We start from the raw sequence: 18,757 nt of genomic DNA, 5'->3' as shown, positions 1-18,757 counted from the left end.
GCGGCAACAGTGCTAACCACCGTGCCACCGTGCTGCCCCTCCCTCCCTGCCTTTGTTGATGAATTTATGCCAAAAATTTGGGAAACTCTCTGGCTATAAAATTAATATGTCTAATACTCAAATTCTCAGTTATAACTATAGCCCTCCTGCTCACTTGGTTGTTCAATATCCAATGAGTTGGCAAGCACAATCATTAAAATATTTAGGAGTTGTTATTCCCAAGGATTTAACTAAACTATTTGAGGAGAATTTTGGTTCCCTACAAAGGAGAATAGTGGGTGATATTAGACGATGGAACATGATCCCCTCTCTTTCTCTACACTCACGAATTGAATCTATTAAAATGAATATTTTGCCAAGAATATTATATTTATGCCGTTTCAATGAATGGGATAAAATAATATCGCGGTTTATATGGGGGGGAAGCGGCTGAGGGTTTGTTTTAAAACTTTACAACTACATAAGAAGGCGGGAGGATGGGGGTTGCCGTCACTAAAAAATTATTTTCGGGCTGCTCATGTGAACAGCCCAATACTTTTGCATTATTTATTACATAAAACTCAGAACTAGGCATCAGTTATGTTACACGTTTGTGCAGTTACATATGTTCTTGGTTTGTGACTGTGGTCAATTGGTGTGATACAAGCTACCAAGCACACTGGAAGACTATTGAGGAGAACATGTTTTCCTCTCCAATACAAGCTGTCTTGATGGATTCGAACATTCGAAAATGTATTGACAAGGTTTGCAACCCCTGGGTGTCGTGCACACTTAATATATGGAGAAAAGTCGTGAAAGAATTTAAACTGGAACAGGATTTGGCTTTATTTAAATGGTATGCATATGACTCTGACTTTGTCCCGAATAAACTGGACTCACGTTTTAAAAGTTGGTCTGCTAAAGGGTTATCTACATTCGATAGTCTGATTAAGGATGGGAACTTTATTAGTTTTGACACACTGAAACAGAAATACAATCTAGAAAAACAGGATTTTTATCGATACCTGCAAATAAGACATTATATAAAGACAACAATCGGTGTGATGTCAAACACTAATGTGGAACTGGTAACTTTGTTTAGACAGGCGTACAGTGGGGATGTCGATACAAGGCTCATTTCCTTTTGGTATAATTTTCTTATAAATAAGCTTCCCCACTCAACTGATTATGTGAAGATGTTATGGGAAAAGGAGGGAGGGATGTGTATTTCAAGGGATGAATGGACTCAGATATGGGAACGGCAATGGAGGAGTACTTCCTCCAACAGCTGGAGGGAATTCGGATGGAAGTCTTTGATAAGGTTCTTTATTTCTCCGTGTCAAAAGGCTCATTATGATGGGAATCCTCCTGTGTGTTGGAGAAACTGTGGACACCAACGAGCACATCACACCCATATTATGTGGGACTGTCCTGTGCTACGGACTTACTGGAAAGACATTCATGGTACATTACAAGGCATTTTTGACTGTACATTCTCTTTGGACATGAAGACAATCTTTTTTTGGTTGTATACCGCGGAACTGGTCTAAAAATGATACATGTCTGTTAAGAGCTTTACTTGTTGCAAGTAAGAAAAGTATAACTAAGAAATGGTCCTCGCAAGATATACCGACCTTGTCATTATGGTGGGAAATTACGCTAGAGATTTATAGGATGGAGGAAGTAACAGCTCATGTCAATGACGGGGTGGGTTGGTTCCATTTGTGTTGGGATAAGTGGGTCCTATATGCCAATACCCATAAACCGAATCTTCTTTTCAAAGCTTGAAACCACCAACCTAGCTAACTGGTCACTCCCGACTGTTTTTTCTTTTTTTACTCTTTTTTTTTTTTTTTTTTTTTTTTTTTTTTCCCCTCTTTCGTTTTGCTTTGTTTTTCCCTTGTAAATTTTGTTGATTAATGCCTGTAATCACCATCGTGAAGTAATATTTTAGAAATAAAGAATAAAAAAAAAAAATTAAAAAAAAAAAAGCGCTCCGACGTTTTCGGAGACGTCTGTTACCCACCAGCTCGATAGCTAGCCGGGGGCAAGGCTCACTAGACTCCCGGCAAATCGTTTTCAAACCCACTGTGGTGTATTCATAATTGTCTCTGGTACATTTGTTGTATGGGCAGTATGTGTTCATTGTTTGATTGTGTAATTATGCCGGGAGATGGTAATACAGTGAGTAAAGAGTTGGTCTTACCGCACACAGTGGTCCCGCGTACTTATTCAGATTCGGAGTAAGAATAACAAACCCACCGCCGTCTTTCGCTACTCAGGTTAAACATGATATATAAGTCACTCAGATAACTTGAAATGTTATTGTTTGGCTTTTTTCAGTGTTTTATTTGTTCCTGAGTAAATCGGTTTGGCTGAGATTAAAGTTATAGTTTTTACACAGCTGAATAAACTTCAAGCAGACAGCTGATTATCAGAAGTGTGAGATGCTCGAGAATTTACTCCGATGTCCTGTTATATTTTAGATAGCAAGGAGTTTATTAAACTTCACTGAAACAATCTGCAAATGTCATTAAAATTTAATAAACTATCATCTTGTCTTTATTTTTAGTTAGCACAGACCTGAAACACTTAAAGCTGTAAGCTAATGATAGTTATATAAGAGCAGATGCTGGTGCGATAAGCTGAACGTTTTACGTCCAATGGATGATGATCTGATTACTCGACTAATCGCAAAAATAATCTGTGACTAGTCGACTATCAAAATATCGTTTGTGGCAGTACAGCACAACGTGACCAAGCAGAACTTTGAAATTTTGTATCCTTTTCTGTGTTTTCTAGCCCCCAAACCGGTCTACAGCCAGGGGGTGACATCATACACCCAGAGCCAGCAGACTCGACAGGTGACTGTGATAAAGCCAGCTGCTCCTAGTCCAGCCTCTTCAACGTTCTCCATCTACCCAGTGACATCTACTGTTCAGCCCGTGGCTGCTGCAGCCTCTGTTGTCCCGTCTTACTCCCAAAGCCCAACATACAGCACTAATGCTGTTACATACTCTGGTAAGCTGTGAGACGTTATCACAAAAGCACTGCTCCAGGAACAACTTTTTTACTGTAGTTCGTGAGTAACATGAAGGTGAATCGTAATGCAGCCGATCAGTTGTGTTCTGGATAACAAATGACTATGTGTTTGTTTTTAGCTGTATGAGAGCGGCAATAACAATGGTAAACAATATGTCTAACATTTTTTTGATGCTAGTCATGCTGTGTTTACCTCAGAGGACAGCTACAGCGCCTTAGCTCTGTTAGCATAGCTTTGAGACCTTTCGTCTGATTCTGTGACATGTTGACTAGAAATGTTGAATATGGTCTCATTGTGTAAATAAATGTTTTTTTTCTGAGAACCTTTTGAGAAGTTGACAAACAGAGCAGCAGTAAGTAGGTTTGGATGTTTTTCAGGAACCTCATACTCTGGCTATGAAGCTGCAGTTTACTCAGCAGCCTCCAGTTACTACCAGCAGCAACAGCAGCAGAAGCAGGCAGTGGCAGCTGTAGCTGCAACTGCAGCATGGACAGGCAACACCTTTACTAAGAAGCCCCCCTTTCAGAGTAAACAGCTGAGGCCCAAACAGCCCCCCAAACCTCCTCAGATACACTATTGTGATGTGTGTAAGATCAGCTGTGCTGGCCCACAGGTGAGTTCACCGCTGAGTGCATGGATATCTAACAGTCATGTTTAAATGTAAAATGTCTTGTGATATCTCCACTTGTTTTCTATGGAGTGCCTAATGTTGGCCAGCAAGTCTTTCAACCATGCAAAGATAATACATATATGCCATGCAGCTCATCAGCTTGTCTGTGTGCCCTGTACGAGGTCTGTGGGATTCAAATGTAAATGATGCGCCATGCAGTTTGTTCCTTTTCAGCTACCAGACACTCTTTGATCAACTCATCAGTGAGTGGTAACTTTGTTGCTTTTTAAAATAATTTTTTAAAATAATTAAAGATTAATATCAGTTTGTACATGCTCCAGAGAGCTTTTCTTCAAATTCTTTAATTCTCACTGGCTTATACAACTTTGTACTTTTGTGTTACTCGCAGCAACAACTCCACCTCATTGTGAGTCCATTTAAAAAACTTGGTGCATTTCCTCGACATTTTGCCACAACGTTTCAAAGAGCCGGAAAGTAAATAAACGGCAGACAGAAATGAAGCAGGAATCTTGTTTCACGCATGCGCAGTACTGGAACATAAGTGTTTTCGGTCTTTTCAATGTGGACGCACACCTCTGTGAACAGGACTGAAACGCTAGTGTGGACGCGGAGCTTTTTCAGACGAAAATGTAGTTTTCAAATCTATCCGGGCCAGTGTGGACGTAGCCACAGACACTGTGGAAGAGCTGCAGATGCATATGATGTGCTCAACAAGCATAAACGAAGACTCACAAATGTGTGCAGTGTTTTGTGTGTAACTTGAGGAGTCGTACTTCAATCCACACACACAAATATAAAGCAGGTTGACCAAATGTAAAACTGTTTTACAAATCAATGCAAATCTGAAGTACTGATTGTTTCTGCACAATTTATTAGGTTCACCTCACGAATCTGATCATGTTACCTTGCAGAGACCTTTCTGTGCACACAGATGTCAAACCTCCTTAAATACATGTGGACACAGATCACATCGCATGCTGTTGGGTTCATTTTTGAACTGAAAGTGCATAAATGTGCTAAGCAGTTAAAGCTGTGAGTTAAAAACGGCTGCTGTGTCTGTTTGCTCACTCAGGACAGCCAAACGATCACAGAGCACCACACGCACACAGGGAACACTCTTATTGTGACTCACAGAAACTGAGTCTGATACCAGCTCACGTTTCTTCTTCTGCACCTCTGTGGAGATGACCCTTCTGCAGGCAGCACTCCTGTTACCATGGCAACCCGCCCTCCGGTCAGGCTTGCGTGAAGAGAGATTTACAGCCTTGTTTCCTTTAGCAGAGTCAGGCTTAAGATTTTATACCTTGTGGTGCTTTCACCAGTGAAGCAACCCCCCCTCATATTCCTGAGAGAAGGAGCCTTTCCCTGGGATGTCTGAGACTAATTTAATGCTGCAGCTTCTCACAGATCCACACGGGTAGGCTGCTTTCAGGTCCCAGTGTAAAGCTTTGTTTGTTTTTATTTTTTTCAAAACTAGAAGAGGTGATTTATCCATCACAGAGCCGATACACCAGCCTCTAAAGGTTCATGCATGGGTTAAATAATGTGCTCTTACATGCTGGGGAAATTCAGCCAGTGCTCAGCTGCAGACAGAGGGGACAGCATGGTCGTACTGTGGATCATCCACTGGAGTGAGTGTATGTTAAGTTATATATTTCAAATAAACAGATATTTGATTCAGGTACGGTGGAATAACACTTTAATGTTAATCTTAGCACTCTCTAATAACAGCGACCGATGGCGCGATATGGCAGCCTCGCTTCTGTCAGTCTGCCCCAGGGCAGCTGTGGCTACACCTGTAGCTGCCTCCACCAGTGTGTGAATGTGAGAGTGAATGAATAGTGGCATTGTAAAGCGCTTTGGGTGCCTTGAAAAGCGCTATATAAATCCAATCCATTATTATTATTAATGTCGGCATAATAAATGATCCCAAACATGTCAGTGGTCATCCAAGTCTTGGTGGTCTACCATTACTGTTCAAACAAATAATCCCGAACATTCGCGCCACTGTCTGTGTGTGGTAAACCGATGGTTTCTAGTAAAGCGGTTATTAGCTGTGATGATCATTTAGAAAAACAAACGCAGGCATACAGTGGAAGCCCTGATGTCCTACGTTTACACTGGGACTTGAAAGCAGCCTACATTAGTGGACCTGTGCGAAGCTTTAAACCTGCCACAAACCCGTATGGCGTGACCTATCGGGTGATTCGTCCACACGTATGGAAGGCTTTGTGAGCGAGCGAGAGAGAAGTTGCGTGTAGTTTGAGACATCTGTGTGCAAAGAAAGGGTTTTGGAGGGTAATATTATCAGATTCAGGAGCTGAACTTAATACACTGTGCGTAAACGATCAGTATTTATTCAGGTTTGGATGTACGCGTTTGTAAAATAGTTTTACGTGTGGTCAGATTGCTTCGTATTTGTGTGGATTAGGCTAGAGGCCGCACACGTGTGGGACATCAACAGTTACACACAAATCATTGCACACATTTGTAAATTTTATTTTACGCTTGTGGAGCACATCGTACACGTTTGCAACCCTTTGAAGATTAGGCTCAAAGCTATGGAGAGAAATTTGTCTCCAAAGTAGAGATGGTGTATGTGTCCTGAATCCAGACAGCAGAGGGGCCTGTAAGCTGAAGGCTCCGCCTCCCATTCGACTTAGTAAAGACTGACGACAATGAATGTTAGGCTAAATATGGTGTGTATGGATATGATGCTTGGGTTAATTTACTGATAACTAATGAACACACAGGGTTAAGTTCAATGCTTTTCACAGTCAATCATAAGATATTTAATTGTTTTATGGTTATTAGTGGACATGGAAGTATTATGTACTGAAGTCAGAGTTAAAGCCATGTGCTCAGTTTGCAGTGAGCAGACTGCTGTGTTGAGGAATCACCGGCCTAAACACAAGAAGCTGCCTGTTGCAGAGCAGGTTCAGACATCAGACGTTTGCTAGCAAAGCTTCAGGGATGGAGCAGTTAAGACCAGCTTTGAGATTTTCTACAAATCCCTCAAAAAACAGAAAGCCATTCTTTGATGGGGAGTTTATCAGAGTTGGGTGGACTGACATGGTAATGTGTCCTGAGGAGGGAAAAAACCGTGAACCATAACAAGAATGATCAAGGACGTTTCTGTAAATCTACAACTTCAGTTGACGAAGAGCAACATTTATAAAACATTTATGCAGTCGCTTGTGGGAATGTTGATTAGTGTTTTGTCTCATGAATAATCTGTGTGTCCCTCCAATTCTGACTGCATAAGACTTACAAGGAGCACCTTGAAGGCCAGAAGCACAAAAAGAAGGAAGCGGCATTGAAGGTTTCTCAGAGCAGCAGTAGCAGTGGTAGCGGTGGAGGAGCACTGGCCCGCAATGCTCAGAACCAGCTCCGATGTGAACTTTGTGATGTTTCATGTACTGGTGCTGACGCCTATGCTGCCCATATTCGTGGAGCCAAGCACCAAAAGGTATGATTCACATTCCCACTGTGTCTTTCACAGCCCACACACTCTGCTGCTAAACCCACAGATGAACAAACGTAGCACCACTCAGGGGAAGGAAGCAGGCTTTGCAGTGGTGTAAGATTTAGCATTGTTACAACAAAGAATGAAACACAGCAGTCATTTGAAGAGGCAGCCTATACTTTCTGTCCACGATGATTGTCAGTGCTCAAGCAAACCTGGCTCTACACAGGAATCTGTTCTAGTGTCTGCTGTATGTAGAATAATCAGAAAGCGTCTGTGCACTCGTTTCTCTTTTCTAGGTTGTAAAACTCCACACCAAACTCGGTAAGCCCATTCCATCCACTGAGCCCAGTATGGTTACTCAGACATCATCCACCACGACAGCTGCTCCAAGCAAGACCACACTGGCTACTTTCAGCAGTTCCAGTACCACCAGCTCTCCATGTGTGGCTACCTCCTCCTCTCCTGCCTCCAGCTCCTCCTACCTGAGGCCCATTAACCTGGTTAGCAGCGGTGTGGCAGGTGTTAAGAGCCCCCAAGCCAACAGCCTTTCTGCTGCCAGTGCTGCTTCAGTGGGGAAAAAAGTCAACACCCCCAAGATCAACTTTGTAGGTTAGTAAGTTGTTTAACAGCAATGCTCTTTGGTCTCATTTGCACCTGTTCATGAAAAATGTGAATAGTTCTGCTTAAAACAATCCTGCTTTATTTGTGACGAGCTTTCCTGATGATTGGAGGGAAACGGGAAGTGTGGCTTTTGATTAAAAGCAGAGAAACTGAAGTTGAGTCTGAAAATGTTGGTAGTAACAGTCTGAATACCAGAGCAGGAGATTTGAAGCTTTTACCTTTTGTTACTTGATGATTTAAAATAAATGCCACCCTGCTGTATTTCACTCGCACTGACTTACTGGCAGGAAGTGTGGATCATGTCCTCTGGTGCAGCTTTTGTTGTTGTTTGTTTTGAAGCGGGTGGAACAAGCAGTTCAACTTGATCATATTCATAATCCAAACATGAATTAATGGCAGGACTTTAGGCAGTGTTGTAGGATTGGGTTGTGATTGATAGGGGAGGGATTACTGAAGTTAAGCTGCAGGCAGTCATTTTTTAGGTTATTTAACAGAAAAACAATGACAGTAACCGTGTCTCATAAAGATAGAATTAATCCTTTCTCTTTTTTTTCTTTTTTTAAACTTTTATTTAACTTTTTTTTCCAACAAATACAAGACTGGTTCACATCCAAGATAGTAACACTGCACAGCACTAGAATATTACACATTCTCCAGAGTCCACAGAGAACTTGTGATAAATTATGTCCATAATTGTTGTCCATTAGAATCCAGTTTACAGGTTGCTCCCAGTGTTTCCAGTGGTTTCTTCCATTTGTCCACAAAAATTCGGGAGCTCCCATCAATATGATGTCCCGGACTGATCAGAGTCATAACATCAATGATTCCATAGAGGAATGGAGGGAGGCTCAGCCCCCTCCCATCTCAACATAATGCTTTTCCTGGCCAACATTAACAGTGACTGAATCACATGCTCATGTTGTACCAGTGAGACAGGAATATATCCCAATAAACACATTAATGGGTTTTCTGTCACCTGATGACCAATGGCTGTACTAATATTGGCGCAGACCTCTTTCCAAAGTGACTGGATAATAGCACATTCCCACAAGCAATGAAATCTAGTGCCCACTCCAGCCTTACGCTGGAGACAATTTGGAGATGTTCCCATATTATACTTACTATAAATATACGGAGAAATGTACACATTGTGCAAAATTTTGTGCTGCAGTTCTTTAAATCGGTTACAAACAGAGATTTTAGATGGAAGGAGCAGGATTTTGTCCCATGCCTGTATATCTATTTCACATTTAAGCAACGTCCCCCAAGATTTTCTCAACCATGCCAATTTATCCACAATTAGGGCATAAATCTCTGAATCAAACTTTGATACAAAATGTTTATGCTCCCTTTTATCCAGAAAAACTTCTCCAACCGAGAAGAGGCTGTTGAGATTTGTAATGATTTAGCATTTTTTAACACATATTGTCTCAATTGCGAATACTTATAAAACTCAGTCTTTGACACAGAATACTGGGACTTCAGGGATTCAAATGATTTAAACTCACCATGTATAAAGAGGTCATAAAACCTCTTTACACCTACTTTATGCCATCCCACAAAGCTCAACACTATGTCAGAAGGTCTGGATTATTTATAAGCATTGACAAAATATTAAACGGATGACTACTGTTAAAAAGTTTTCTCAGTTTTCCCCACGTCCACATAGCATTATATATCAGTGGGTTGTGCTTTGTTACGTGAGGTAAGTCATTTAGGCGTTTCCCTAGAAAGCTAACAGGTGAGGATGGTTTACATAATACTTCCTCAATATTTAGCCGTGGCAGCCCAGAATGTTCATGTATCCAGGAAGAAAGAAACCTCGCTTGTATTGAGTAGGGCTGTTCGATATAATGATATGTATCGGATGACGATATAAAAACATCTGTCGTTTCATTTTACGCTATCGTTTGTTTCGTGGTGTCGCAAAATAAACTGTTTACAGCAATATTTGTTCATCGTTCTGATGTCACTGTAGTGGCTATATTAATTTCAAGTTCTCTCTTTCTCTTATATTTAATATAACCACACTACAGACGGACAAGCGTCTGTTTTTATGCGTTGTCGTTAGCAACAACGACGGTAACACCATCGCGCGTCTGCTTGTTTATGTTCCACATAAACCTTTCACAATAAAGCTCAAGATCCTGTTGAGACTTTTCAAAATAAACTGAATCACGTGAAAGATGCAGATTATTTACGGATGAGAAGTAAAAAAGAGCCGCCAGGTGCTAAAAAATAAACCTTAGACTCAAACGTTAGAACAGGCTTTCCCCGCAGCACGCCGTGTAATAAATACGCACAAAGAAAACGGCGCCGTTACAACTTATGTCTAAAAATGTGTAGTTTCATGCATCGGTTAAAACTAGAGATGGCACGATACCACTTTTTTATGTCCGATACCGATACCGATATCATAAATTTGGATATCTGCCGATACCGATATGAATCCGATATAGTGTTTTTTAATCAACAAAACTGTTTTTTAAATATCTTGCTGCATTTTGTATAAGTTCATACTCAAGTTTAAAACAACAACTACACTAAAGCTATTCTGTTATACCTGTATGCAAAAAAAAATATTTCATATTTCAGCAATACTGATCAATCTAATAAACTTAAACCTACACCATCCTCCCTATTCTGGTATTTTAAAGAGTACTTAGCATAAATATTAAGCAACCTAACTAATAGGGTTCCAACTCCCAGCAACAACAAAAATAAATAAATAAAAAATAGGGAACCACCCCTCACGCTCCACCTCATGATGCTTAATCGCCGTAATCAACCTTAATTTGATGCAGTGTGAAAAAAATGCACAGAAATCAATTATTTTTCAAGAAATATTAAATAGATTCAACATCTTTCTTCAACAAAATTGCAGACTGCACAGATGGTACCTTCCCAAAGGAAAAAGTACTATAGCTTACTAGGGTATATATATTAGACTTAATAGTCACTATATACAGTAATTGACTTCTATTCATTTTGCATCAAATTAAAACTTTGGGTGTCAGATAATTATTTATTAAAAGCTCGACATTTTAAATGAGAATAAGAAAGAAAAGCATGTCTTTGTGCCCCCTTTTCCCTGTTAATGCCCTATCGGCCCCCCTGGCTAAACTTTGCTAGATCCGCCCCTGCACAGTTACCAGCCGTCAGCTACATAGAAAAAGATCCTGGTGTAGAAAGTAATATTAAATAAATTCTAACAACAGCTTATCAAGCTTAAACGTGCTGCTGTTGTTCAGCCGCTGGTTTCCTCTTTCTGGTGCAAAGTGGACCAAAAGCAAACTAGAGACACGGACTGCGACAGAAAAGCCGATCAGCTGATCGTTAAGCAGTTTCATGATTGAAGTAGCAGCAAGAAGAGGCAGTCGCTTGTTAAGCTTAACGCAGGAATGCTTTACAAACATTCAGAGATGGACTTACACACTTGCTTTACTTCTCTCGGGATAACTTTGTCGGAGATGAAATGCCGGGTTGCTAGCGAAGCTCCACATGCTATCCAGACCACCTACAGGTCCCGCATGCCACAGCCGCTCTATCACGTGATGCATACTGCTCCGACTGCTAACGTTCTGAGGTGAGTTACGGCGTGTTGCAAGTTTTGTGAGATGCTTTCGTGATATTTAATGGATCGGATTACATTTTTTATTTTTCTCCGATATCCGATCCAGTCATTTAGGTCAGTATCGGACCGATACCGATACGTAATATCGGATCGGTCCATCTCTAGTTAAAACACGACTCCAGCTACATGACGCCCAGCTGGAAACACTTCACGCAAGTTGAGATTCACAGAATTTACAGAAAATGTTACATTGTTGTGATTTATATCGTTATCGGGACGATAGATGTCTTATATCGGGATATGAGATTTTGATCATATCACACAGCCCTAGTATTGAAAGAACACAATTTAATTTAATGTTTGGCACTCCCCACCCGCCCAGATCTTTCGGTAAATGTAGTGTCTCCAATTTAATTTTGGGTTTTCTTCCTGCCCAAATGAAATCCACCAGCCTTATTATTACTTTGTCTTCTGATTTCAAAATTGCAAACAACATGCCTGTGGGATATAATATTTTGGGTAGGATTACCATCTTAATGAGATTTATTCTTCCCAGAAATGATATCGGAAGTGACCTCCATCTTGTCAGCTCCCAAATATACAAAACCTGATGGTGCCCAGTGAAAAGGTCCCCTCCACTACACAGTCATTACAACAGATTTATCAAAATTTACTTTACATCCAGATATAAGACCAAAGTCCTTGATACACCTGGTAAGAACAGGTAGAGAGTTGGCAGGGTCAGTCAATGTTAGAAGAATATCGTCTGCATAGAGCAGAATTTCAGGTTGTTTATCCCCAATTTTAACTCCATGAACACTTGGATTTTGTCTAATGGTCAGAGGCTCAATGGCCAAAGCAAATAATAGTGGTGACAATGGGCTACCTTGGGCTGTACCTCTGCTCAATGTAACTGGGGAGGATAGCAAGCCGTTAGTTAACACAGATGCTGTTGGTATTTGTATATAATTTTGATCCACCCCAGAAAGTTTTTTCCAAACTCAAATCCCATTCAATTCTACCAAATGCGTTTTCGGCATCCATAGAAACAACAACCCCAGGCATTTGATAAAAATTTATAAAATGAATAATATTAAATAGGCGTCGAGTATTGTTATAAGAATTCCTCCCCTTAATGAAACCTGTCTGGTCAGCATGCACAATAGAGCACATTACCTTTTCTAGCCTAAGAGCCAGTATCTTTGAAAGTATCTTATTATCAACACCAAGAAGGCTCATAGGCCTGTAAGATGAGCATGAATCCGGGTTTTTATCTTTTTTAGCTATCAATGTTATATTAGCCTGGTACATAGATTCTGGGAGTTTCGATTCTTCAAGTGCTTTATTAAAAACCCTTAATAATAAACTATTTAACTTCACTTTCATTACCTTAAATTCTACTGGGAAGTCATCTGCCCCAGGACGTTTCCCTGACTGCAGTGCAGATATAGCTTTATCCACCTCCATCAGTGTTATGGGTGACTCCAGCAGGCTGACGTGATCTTCAGAGAGCTGAGGGAATACTAAGTCGAGTTAAGCCTTGTTATGTCCATCTCAGACTGGTATAAATTTGTGTAGAATTCTCTAAAGCACTCATTAATCTGACGGTTTCCTACTTGCCTTTCACCATTCACATCACACATTAGGCTTATTAGCTGATTCAAAAAGCCGTCGTCTGGCAAAAAGGACGTCTCTTTCAGCCTTTCACATTATCAAATTACGCAAAGATGTCCTAGCAATTTTAAGCTCACTTAATGTTTCAGCTGATTTTGTTACATAATATTGTTTCTCCAGCTTTTTTATATTATTCTCGATCTCTAACTGCCTTGTTAATCGTTGTTTTCTTTTATGACTTTTGTATGAAATAATCATCCCTCTCATGTAAGCCTCATAACTATCCCATGAGGTTCTCGGGTCTATCTCCTCTATAGCAGCGGTCCCCAATCTTTTTTGCGCCACGGACCGGTTTATGCCCGACAATATTTTCACGGACCGGCCTTTAAATACAAGAGGATAAATACAACAAAATAAAACTAGTACCGGTACCGAAAAAAATATTTATTCATAACACACGTGAAAAGACCCAGGAAAACAGAGTTAACGATAAAAACGATAACAAAAAACCCTGAAAACTATACATTTCACACCTGAGCCTCTACTCTCACGGCCCGGTACCAAACGACTCACGGCCCGGTACCGGTCCAAGGCCCGGGGGTTGGGGACCGCTGCTCTATAGCATTATTTCTAAAAAATAATGTTGTTTGCTCTGTTATGAAATGTATACATTTCTCATCCAAAAGGGACAGTGTGCTCATCTTCCAAGACATGGGGCGCTCAATATGCCTCATGGGTTGAATGGTTAGGAGTGTGGTCAGAGAGACCTATATGACCAATCTTTACCTGCTGAACCAACTGACTGATACTTGGACATAAAAATATAATCTATACGAGATGCTGACAAGTGAGGGTTAGAGTGGAAAGTGTACTCTTTAGATAATGGATTATAGTGTCGCCAGATGCCCATAAGGTCAAGCTCATTTACAATTTGCCAAAGGGCTTTGGAATTTTTTGTCAAAGTAGATTGTGGGGGAAGTTGATCCATTTTTGGGCATAAAACACAGTTAAAGTCACCCGCTAATATTATATTAGCACAGTCCATGACCTCTAATTGACTAAATAATACCGTGTAAAACTCATCATCCTGTGCATTCGGCGCATATATATTATCTAGAAGAACAGTTTCCCCATGCAACATCCCTTTAACCAAAATATATCTTCCTTCATTGTCCTTGTGAGTGGCTGTAGCAGTGAAGGGAAGGTTTTTGTGTATAAGGGTAATAAACCCCCTTTTATTTGTGGAGTAGGATGAAAAAAAATTTGACCAACCCATTCTCTACAGTATTTGTGTTCCTCATCTGTCAGATGGGTTTCTTGCAAAAAATCAGCGTGAATCAAATCTTTCTTCAGAGAATTTAGACTTGACTTTTTTTCACCACATTGTTGGACCCGTTTAACATTCCAAGTACTTAACTGACATATAAGAAGAGTAATATATATTTTGTGGTGTTACATATTTAACCAAATCTGCATTTGACCAGTCTGAACCTATCGACCAAAATAATTGAGCATAAAACAAGAACACTGGTTCCCAGCAAAACCTGAACACAAAGCCTGGAAACCTCAACCCTCCCCAACACAAATAACAAATCCTCAGCGTCGCACATGGTCTCATTTTCGGGGCTATTGCTGGCTGCTATGTCACTGCTAGTTTTCGCTTTGACTCCTCGTTTGCATATTTCTCTCTCTCTGCTTGAATCGAAGGTGTGCAAAAAACTCGTCTAAAGACATTATATAAACATTCGAGGCAATTTGTTGGCAAAATGAGCTAAAATACTAATATTTTACAGCTGGCCAGTGCAGAGCTCATAAACTCACATCTGCTCAGTGCAACGCATCACATGACACATCACGTGGTTAATAGGTTCAGACTGGTCAATTAATCCATTCTAAATACATAGGAGCAGGTTTTCAGGCTTGTCCCTCCACCACATTCAATAATCTAAAGATTGGCATCTTAATAAAATGCCTGGCTAATGTTGGGCTTGAGTAAGAAATCACACGTTTCCTGTGATAAACAGTTTAAAGGTACAGAGGTGAGCATCAAAAGCATACCTTTCCTTTGTAATCCACTAAACACACGAGCTGTGTAGTTGTTCTGTGACTGTACTTCACTTTCTAGGTTTTATGATGATTAAATACGCGTCATTGGTGACATGCAGGTGGGAACAAATTACAGACCACAGTGAAGATGGAAGATTCCAGGGCAGAGGCCAAAGTCGAGGCCTCTAAGCCTGTCGCAGCCTCTTCAGGGTCCCAGGAACCCAAGAGTGACATTCCAGATCTTTCCACATCATCCCTTGCTGTACTGCAGAGTGATGTTCAGCCTGTTGGCCATGACTATGTTGAAGAAGTGAGTTTGAACAAACTGGGACATACTTGGGAACAATGCAGGAATTCAAACTTGGAGTGTAATGTGTTGCTTTCTTTTCCAGGTCCGCAACGATGAAGGCAAAGTCATTCGCTTCCATTGCAAGTTGTGTGAATGTAGTTTCAATGATCCAAATGCAAAGGAGATGCATCTAAAAGGTCGCCGGCATCGCCTGCAGTACAAGGTTAGTCTTCAAGCACTTCCCCAAATTAACAGCTGACAGCAGGAAATGCTCTTTTGATAACACGTGTTCCTATCATACACATGAGGGAAAGCCGTCCCCTGATCCAGTCTGTGTGTTTGAGCACTGCACAGGTGAACTGAGCTAAACTCACCTATCTTCACATACAGTGTTGTGCAAGAAGTCACTTTGTTATTTTTTACTTTCATTCAGCCAGACTGTAGCAGCTTCTCCTCTGTGACGACAGGGCACATTTTCCTGCCACACACTGTACTTTATTTACTTCACTCCCCTTAGACAGACGCTCAGACTGCATGCCCTGCTTTGTCACGTCGCACACGCTCCTCTGGTCGTGCCCCGTTGTACTCGATGCTTTTCAGAGCCTCTCTCAAGGATGGAACCATTGTTGTCCACACAAAAGACAACTTGGCAGACAACTAATTTTAAACTGTATCTCACAGCACTTTGTTACAGTATCATCATCATGATGTCGTCCCTCGTGGCATATGGTCAGCGGGGGGCACAGCTGCTTAGCCTTACGTTTATAACCAGTCGAGTTCTTGATTGCAGTTTTTGTTTTGTAGAAAAAGGTAAACCCAGACCTCCAAGTAGAAGTCAAACCCAGCATTCGAGCCAGAAAGATCCAGGAGGAGAAGATGAGAAAGCAGATGCAGAAAGAAGAGTATTGGAGAAGAAGAGAAGAGGAGGAGCGCTGGAGAATGGAGATGAGGTATGGCTATGATCTTGTTATTAGTGGGTGGAGATGGTGGAGTCATGTATGCACCAGTGCCTTATCAAAAGGTCACCTATGGGCTGTAATATTATGTCTGTTTGCGTAATTGGTTGTTACATTTTAATAATAATAATAATGGATTGCATTTATATAGCGCTTTTTGGGACCCCTCAAAGCGCTTTACAATGCCACTGTTCATTCACTCTCACATTCACACACTGGTGGAGGCAGCTACAGGTGTATCCACAGCTGCCCTGGGGCAGACTGACAGAGGCGAGGCTGCCATATCGCGCCATCGGCCCCTCTGACCACCGGCAGTAGGTGAAGTGTCTTGCCCAAGGACACAATGACCGAGACTGTCCGAGCCGGGGCTCGAACCGGCAACCTTCCGATTACAAGACGAACACCCAACTTTTGAGCCACGATCGCCCCATTTTCCTTCTATAAAGTACAACAGATGATACATGCTTTTTTCCCAGGAGCAGTGAAACGTTTCTACATGGTGCAAGAAGCAGACAGATAAAATATTTGAGTGAGACCAGTTCTGGTTTACATTTTCAGGCGTTATGAAGAAGACATGTACTGGAGACGCATGGAGGAGGAACAGCACCATTGGGATGAGCGGCGTCGTATGCCAGATGGAGGATATCCACAAGGGCCTCCGGGCCCTCCTGGTCTACTCGGAGTCCGCCCTGGCATGCCCGGCCTGCAGCCTCAGGGGCCTGTGGTAGGAGATGTCTTTGGGGTTTTTGTAATAAGACACTAATAGAGTAGTTGTAAAATAAATAAGCTCTCAACAGAGCTTATGGTTGACGGTGCCACAGACTGAAAGCTCTGTCCCCCAGTCTTTAGTCATGTACAGGGAACAACTAACAAAGTCTGAGCCCATCACTGAAAACAATGAGCATGCTGGACTTAGCAGTGAACAAAAGGAAACAAGAGCCTGGCTGATCTTTAGGATATAGTTCTAGGAACTGTGGATCCCTCTGCTGCCTGCGGTTCTGTTGCACTAACGAACATTTGAGGAAGATTTATGGCTTTTGCAGTGAAGGCTCCAAGAACTTAGCTTTTCTCTTATCTGGTTATGTATTCTGAGTTTGACTACAATGACCATCTCTTGTTTGAAGTAACAAAAAATGCAATTGACAGTTATTGTTAAAAAATAACGCGTTTTTTTTCTTGGTTTGGCTTTTAAGAGGTGAAATGTATCATTTGAAAGTCTGTTTTTTTTATACCTGTTTAAGCTTTTTGATCTTAGCGCTGGCATGTCATTTAATAAAACCTAAACCTGTTTGAACTGTTCCATCTTACAGCCTCCACGCCGGCCCGACTCCTCAGATGACCGCTACGTTATGACCAAGCATGCAGCCATCTACCCCTCAGAAGATGAGCTTCAGTCCATCCAGAAAATTGTGTCAATTACAGAACGTGCTCTCAAACTGGTGTCTGACATAATTACAGACCAGGACAAGACCAAAGAAGAAGACAAAGAGAAGAAAGAACCAGCAAAAGACAGGTCTGTGGGTGGATGACAATCTTTAGTTTTAGTAGTAGAACAGTCTTTGATGAAGCCCCTAACCCACCGAGACAGTTTCAAGGTCGGTCAGGAGCCAGTGCCGAAGTTCAGATCATTTCTGTTTGGCAGATCCAATAGCCCTTTACCACTGGTACGTACTCAGCCTGGCTCTTTTAGGGTGTGCGGTTAGGTTGTAGTAACCTTGAGGTTAGAGGTCAAGTTGAAATGTGTGATAAGCTGAGCACACAGTGATGCAGGGTTTTGATATTCATACTGTGGGTGCATCTACTAGGTGGCCATTGCCACTATTTTTAGTACCTTCTCCTACTTAGTACCTACTTCCAGCTGCGTTGCTATAACAACCCAAGGCACATTGAGGTGGTGCTGTTCACATATATGTAGTGCTGCAGAGCTGTGCCCCCGTCTTGTCCCACATGTGTGCGCTGGGTCGGAGATGCTCTGAATCTCACTGTACGTGTGTGTAGTGACAATAAAAAGGCAAAACAACTGACACAGTGCAGTCGGTGCTCCTGGGGAAGGAGGGGGTGTAAGATTATGCTGAGAACCACTTACTCCAAGGTTTGACTCTCGTGTCCAAAGAAAAACTGATGTAGTGACATGGCTCTCCTGAGGCAGGAAAACTCGCTGACTTAGGGGGATTTCAAGTCTAATAGTTGCTGTTGTGCTTTGCTCATTTCCCAGAGCCCTGAAGGGAGTGATGAGGGTTGGTGTCCTGGCCAAAGGCTTGCTGCTCCGTGGGGACAAGAATGTCAATCTCGTCCTGCTCTGCTCTGAGAAGCCCACCAAGAGCCTCCTCACCTCCATCGTGGAGCACCTCCCCAAACAGCTAACAGTAATATCTTCACCATGTCACCCCACACTTGTTCTTTAGTGGCAGCTTTGACAGACACCCCACTTAGATCACCCGCCTCAGTTCGGACACAAGGCATACAAACTGCTGTTTTTATGAAGACCAACTTCTTTCTTCAGATTGCCTAAATATTTACTTGTGAATATGCCTC

At 41.6% G+C, this 18,757-nt stretch overlaps 1 protein-coding gene across 2 annotated transcripts in view; it reads left to right on the top strand.

Moving 5' to 3' along the window:
- Positions 1-18,757, top strand: part of zfr (zinc finger RNA binding protein) — a 44,171-nt gene that overhangs the window by 10,048 nt on the left and 15,366 nt on the right. For both annotated transcript variants that reach the window (XM_026186177.1, XM_026186178.1), the window contains exons 5-14: positions 2,782-3,000; positions 3,400-3,635; positions 6,919-7,122; positions 7,419-7,731; positions 15,097-15,287; positions 15,370-15,489; positions 16,071-16,216; positions 16,781-16,946; positions 17,533-17,735; positions 18,438-18,588. In XM_026186177.1, coding sequence (XP_026041962.1) covers positions 2,782-3,000; positions 3,400-3,635; positions 6,919-7,122; positions 7,419-7,731; positions 15,097-15,287; positions 15,370-15,489; positions 16,071-16,216; positions 16,781-16,946; positions 17,533-17,735; positions 18,438-18,588 — 1,949 coding nt within the window. The remainder of the gene's footprint in view (positions 1-2,781; positions 3,001-3,399; positions 3,636-6,918; positions 7,123-7,418; positions 7,732-15,096; positions 15,288-15,369; positions 15,490-16,070; positions 16,217-16,780; positions 16,947-17,532; positions 17,736-18,437; positions 18,589-18,757) is intronic.

Source organism: Astatotilapia calliptera, chromosome 12 (genome assembly GCF_900246225.1).
Source record: "Astatotilapia calliptera chromosome 12, fAstCal1.2, whole genome shotgun sequence".
Taxonomy (NCBI): Eukaryota; Metazoa; Chordata; class Actinopteri; order Cichliformes; family Cichlidae; genus Astatotilapia; species Astatotilapia calliptera.
Note: the sequence above shows the minus strand (reverse complement) of the source record. Positions and strands in the feature narration are given on the sequence as shown.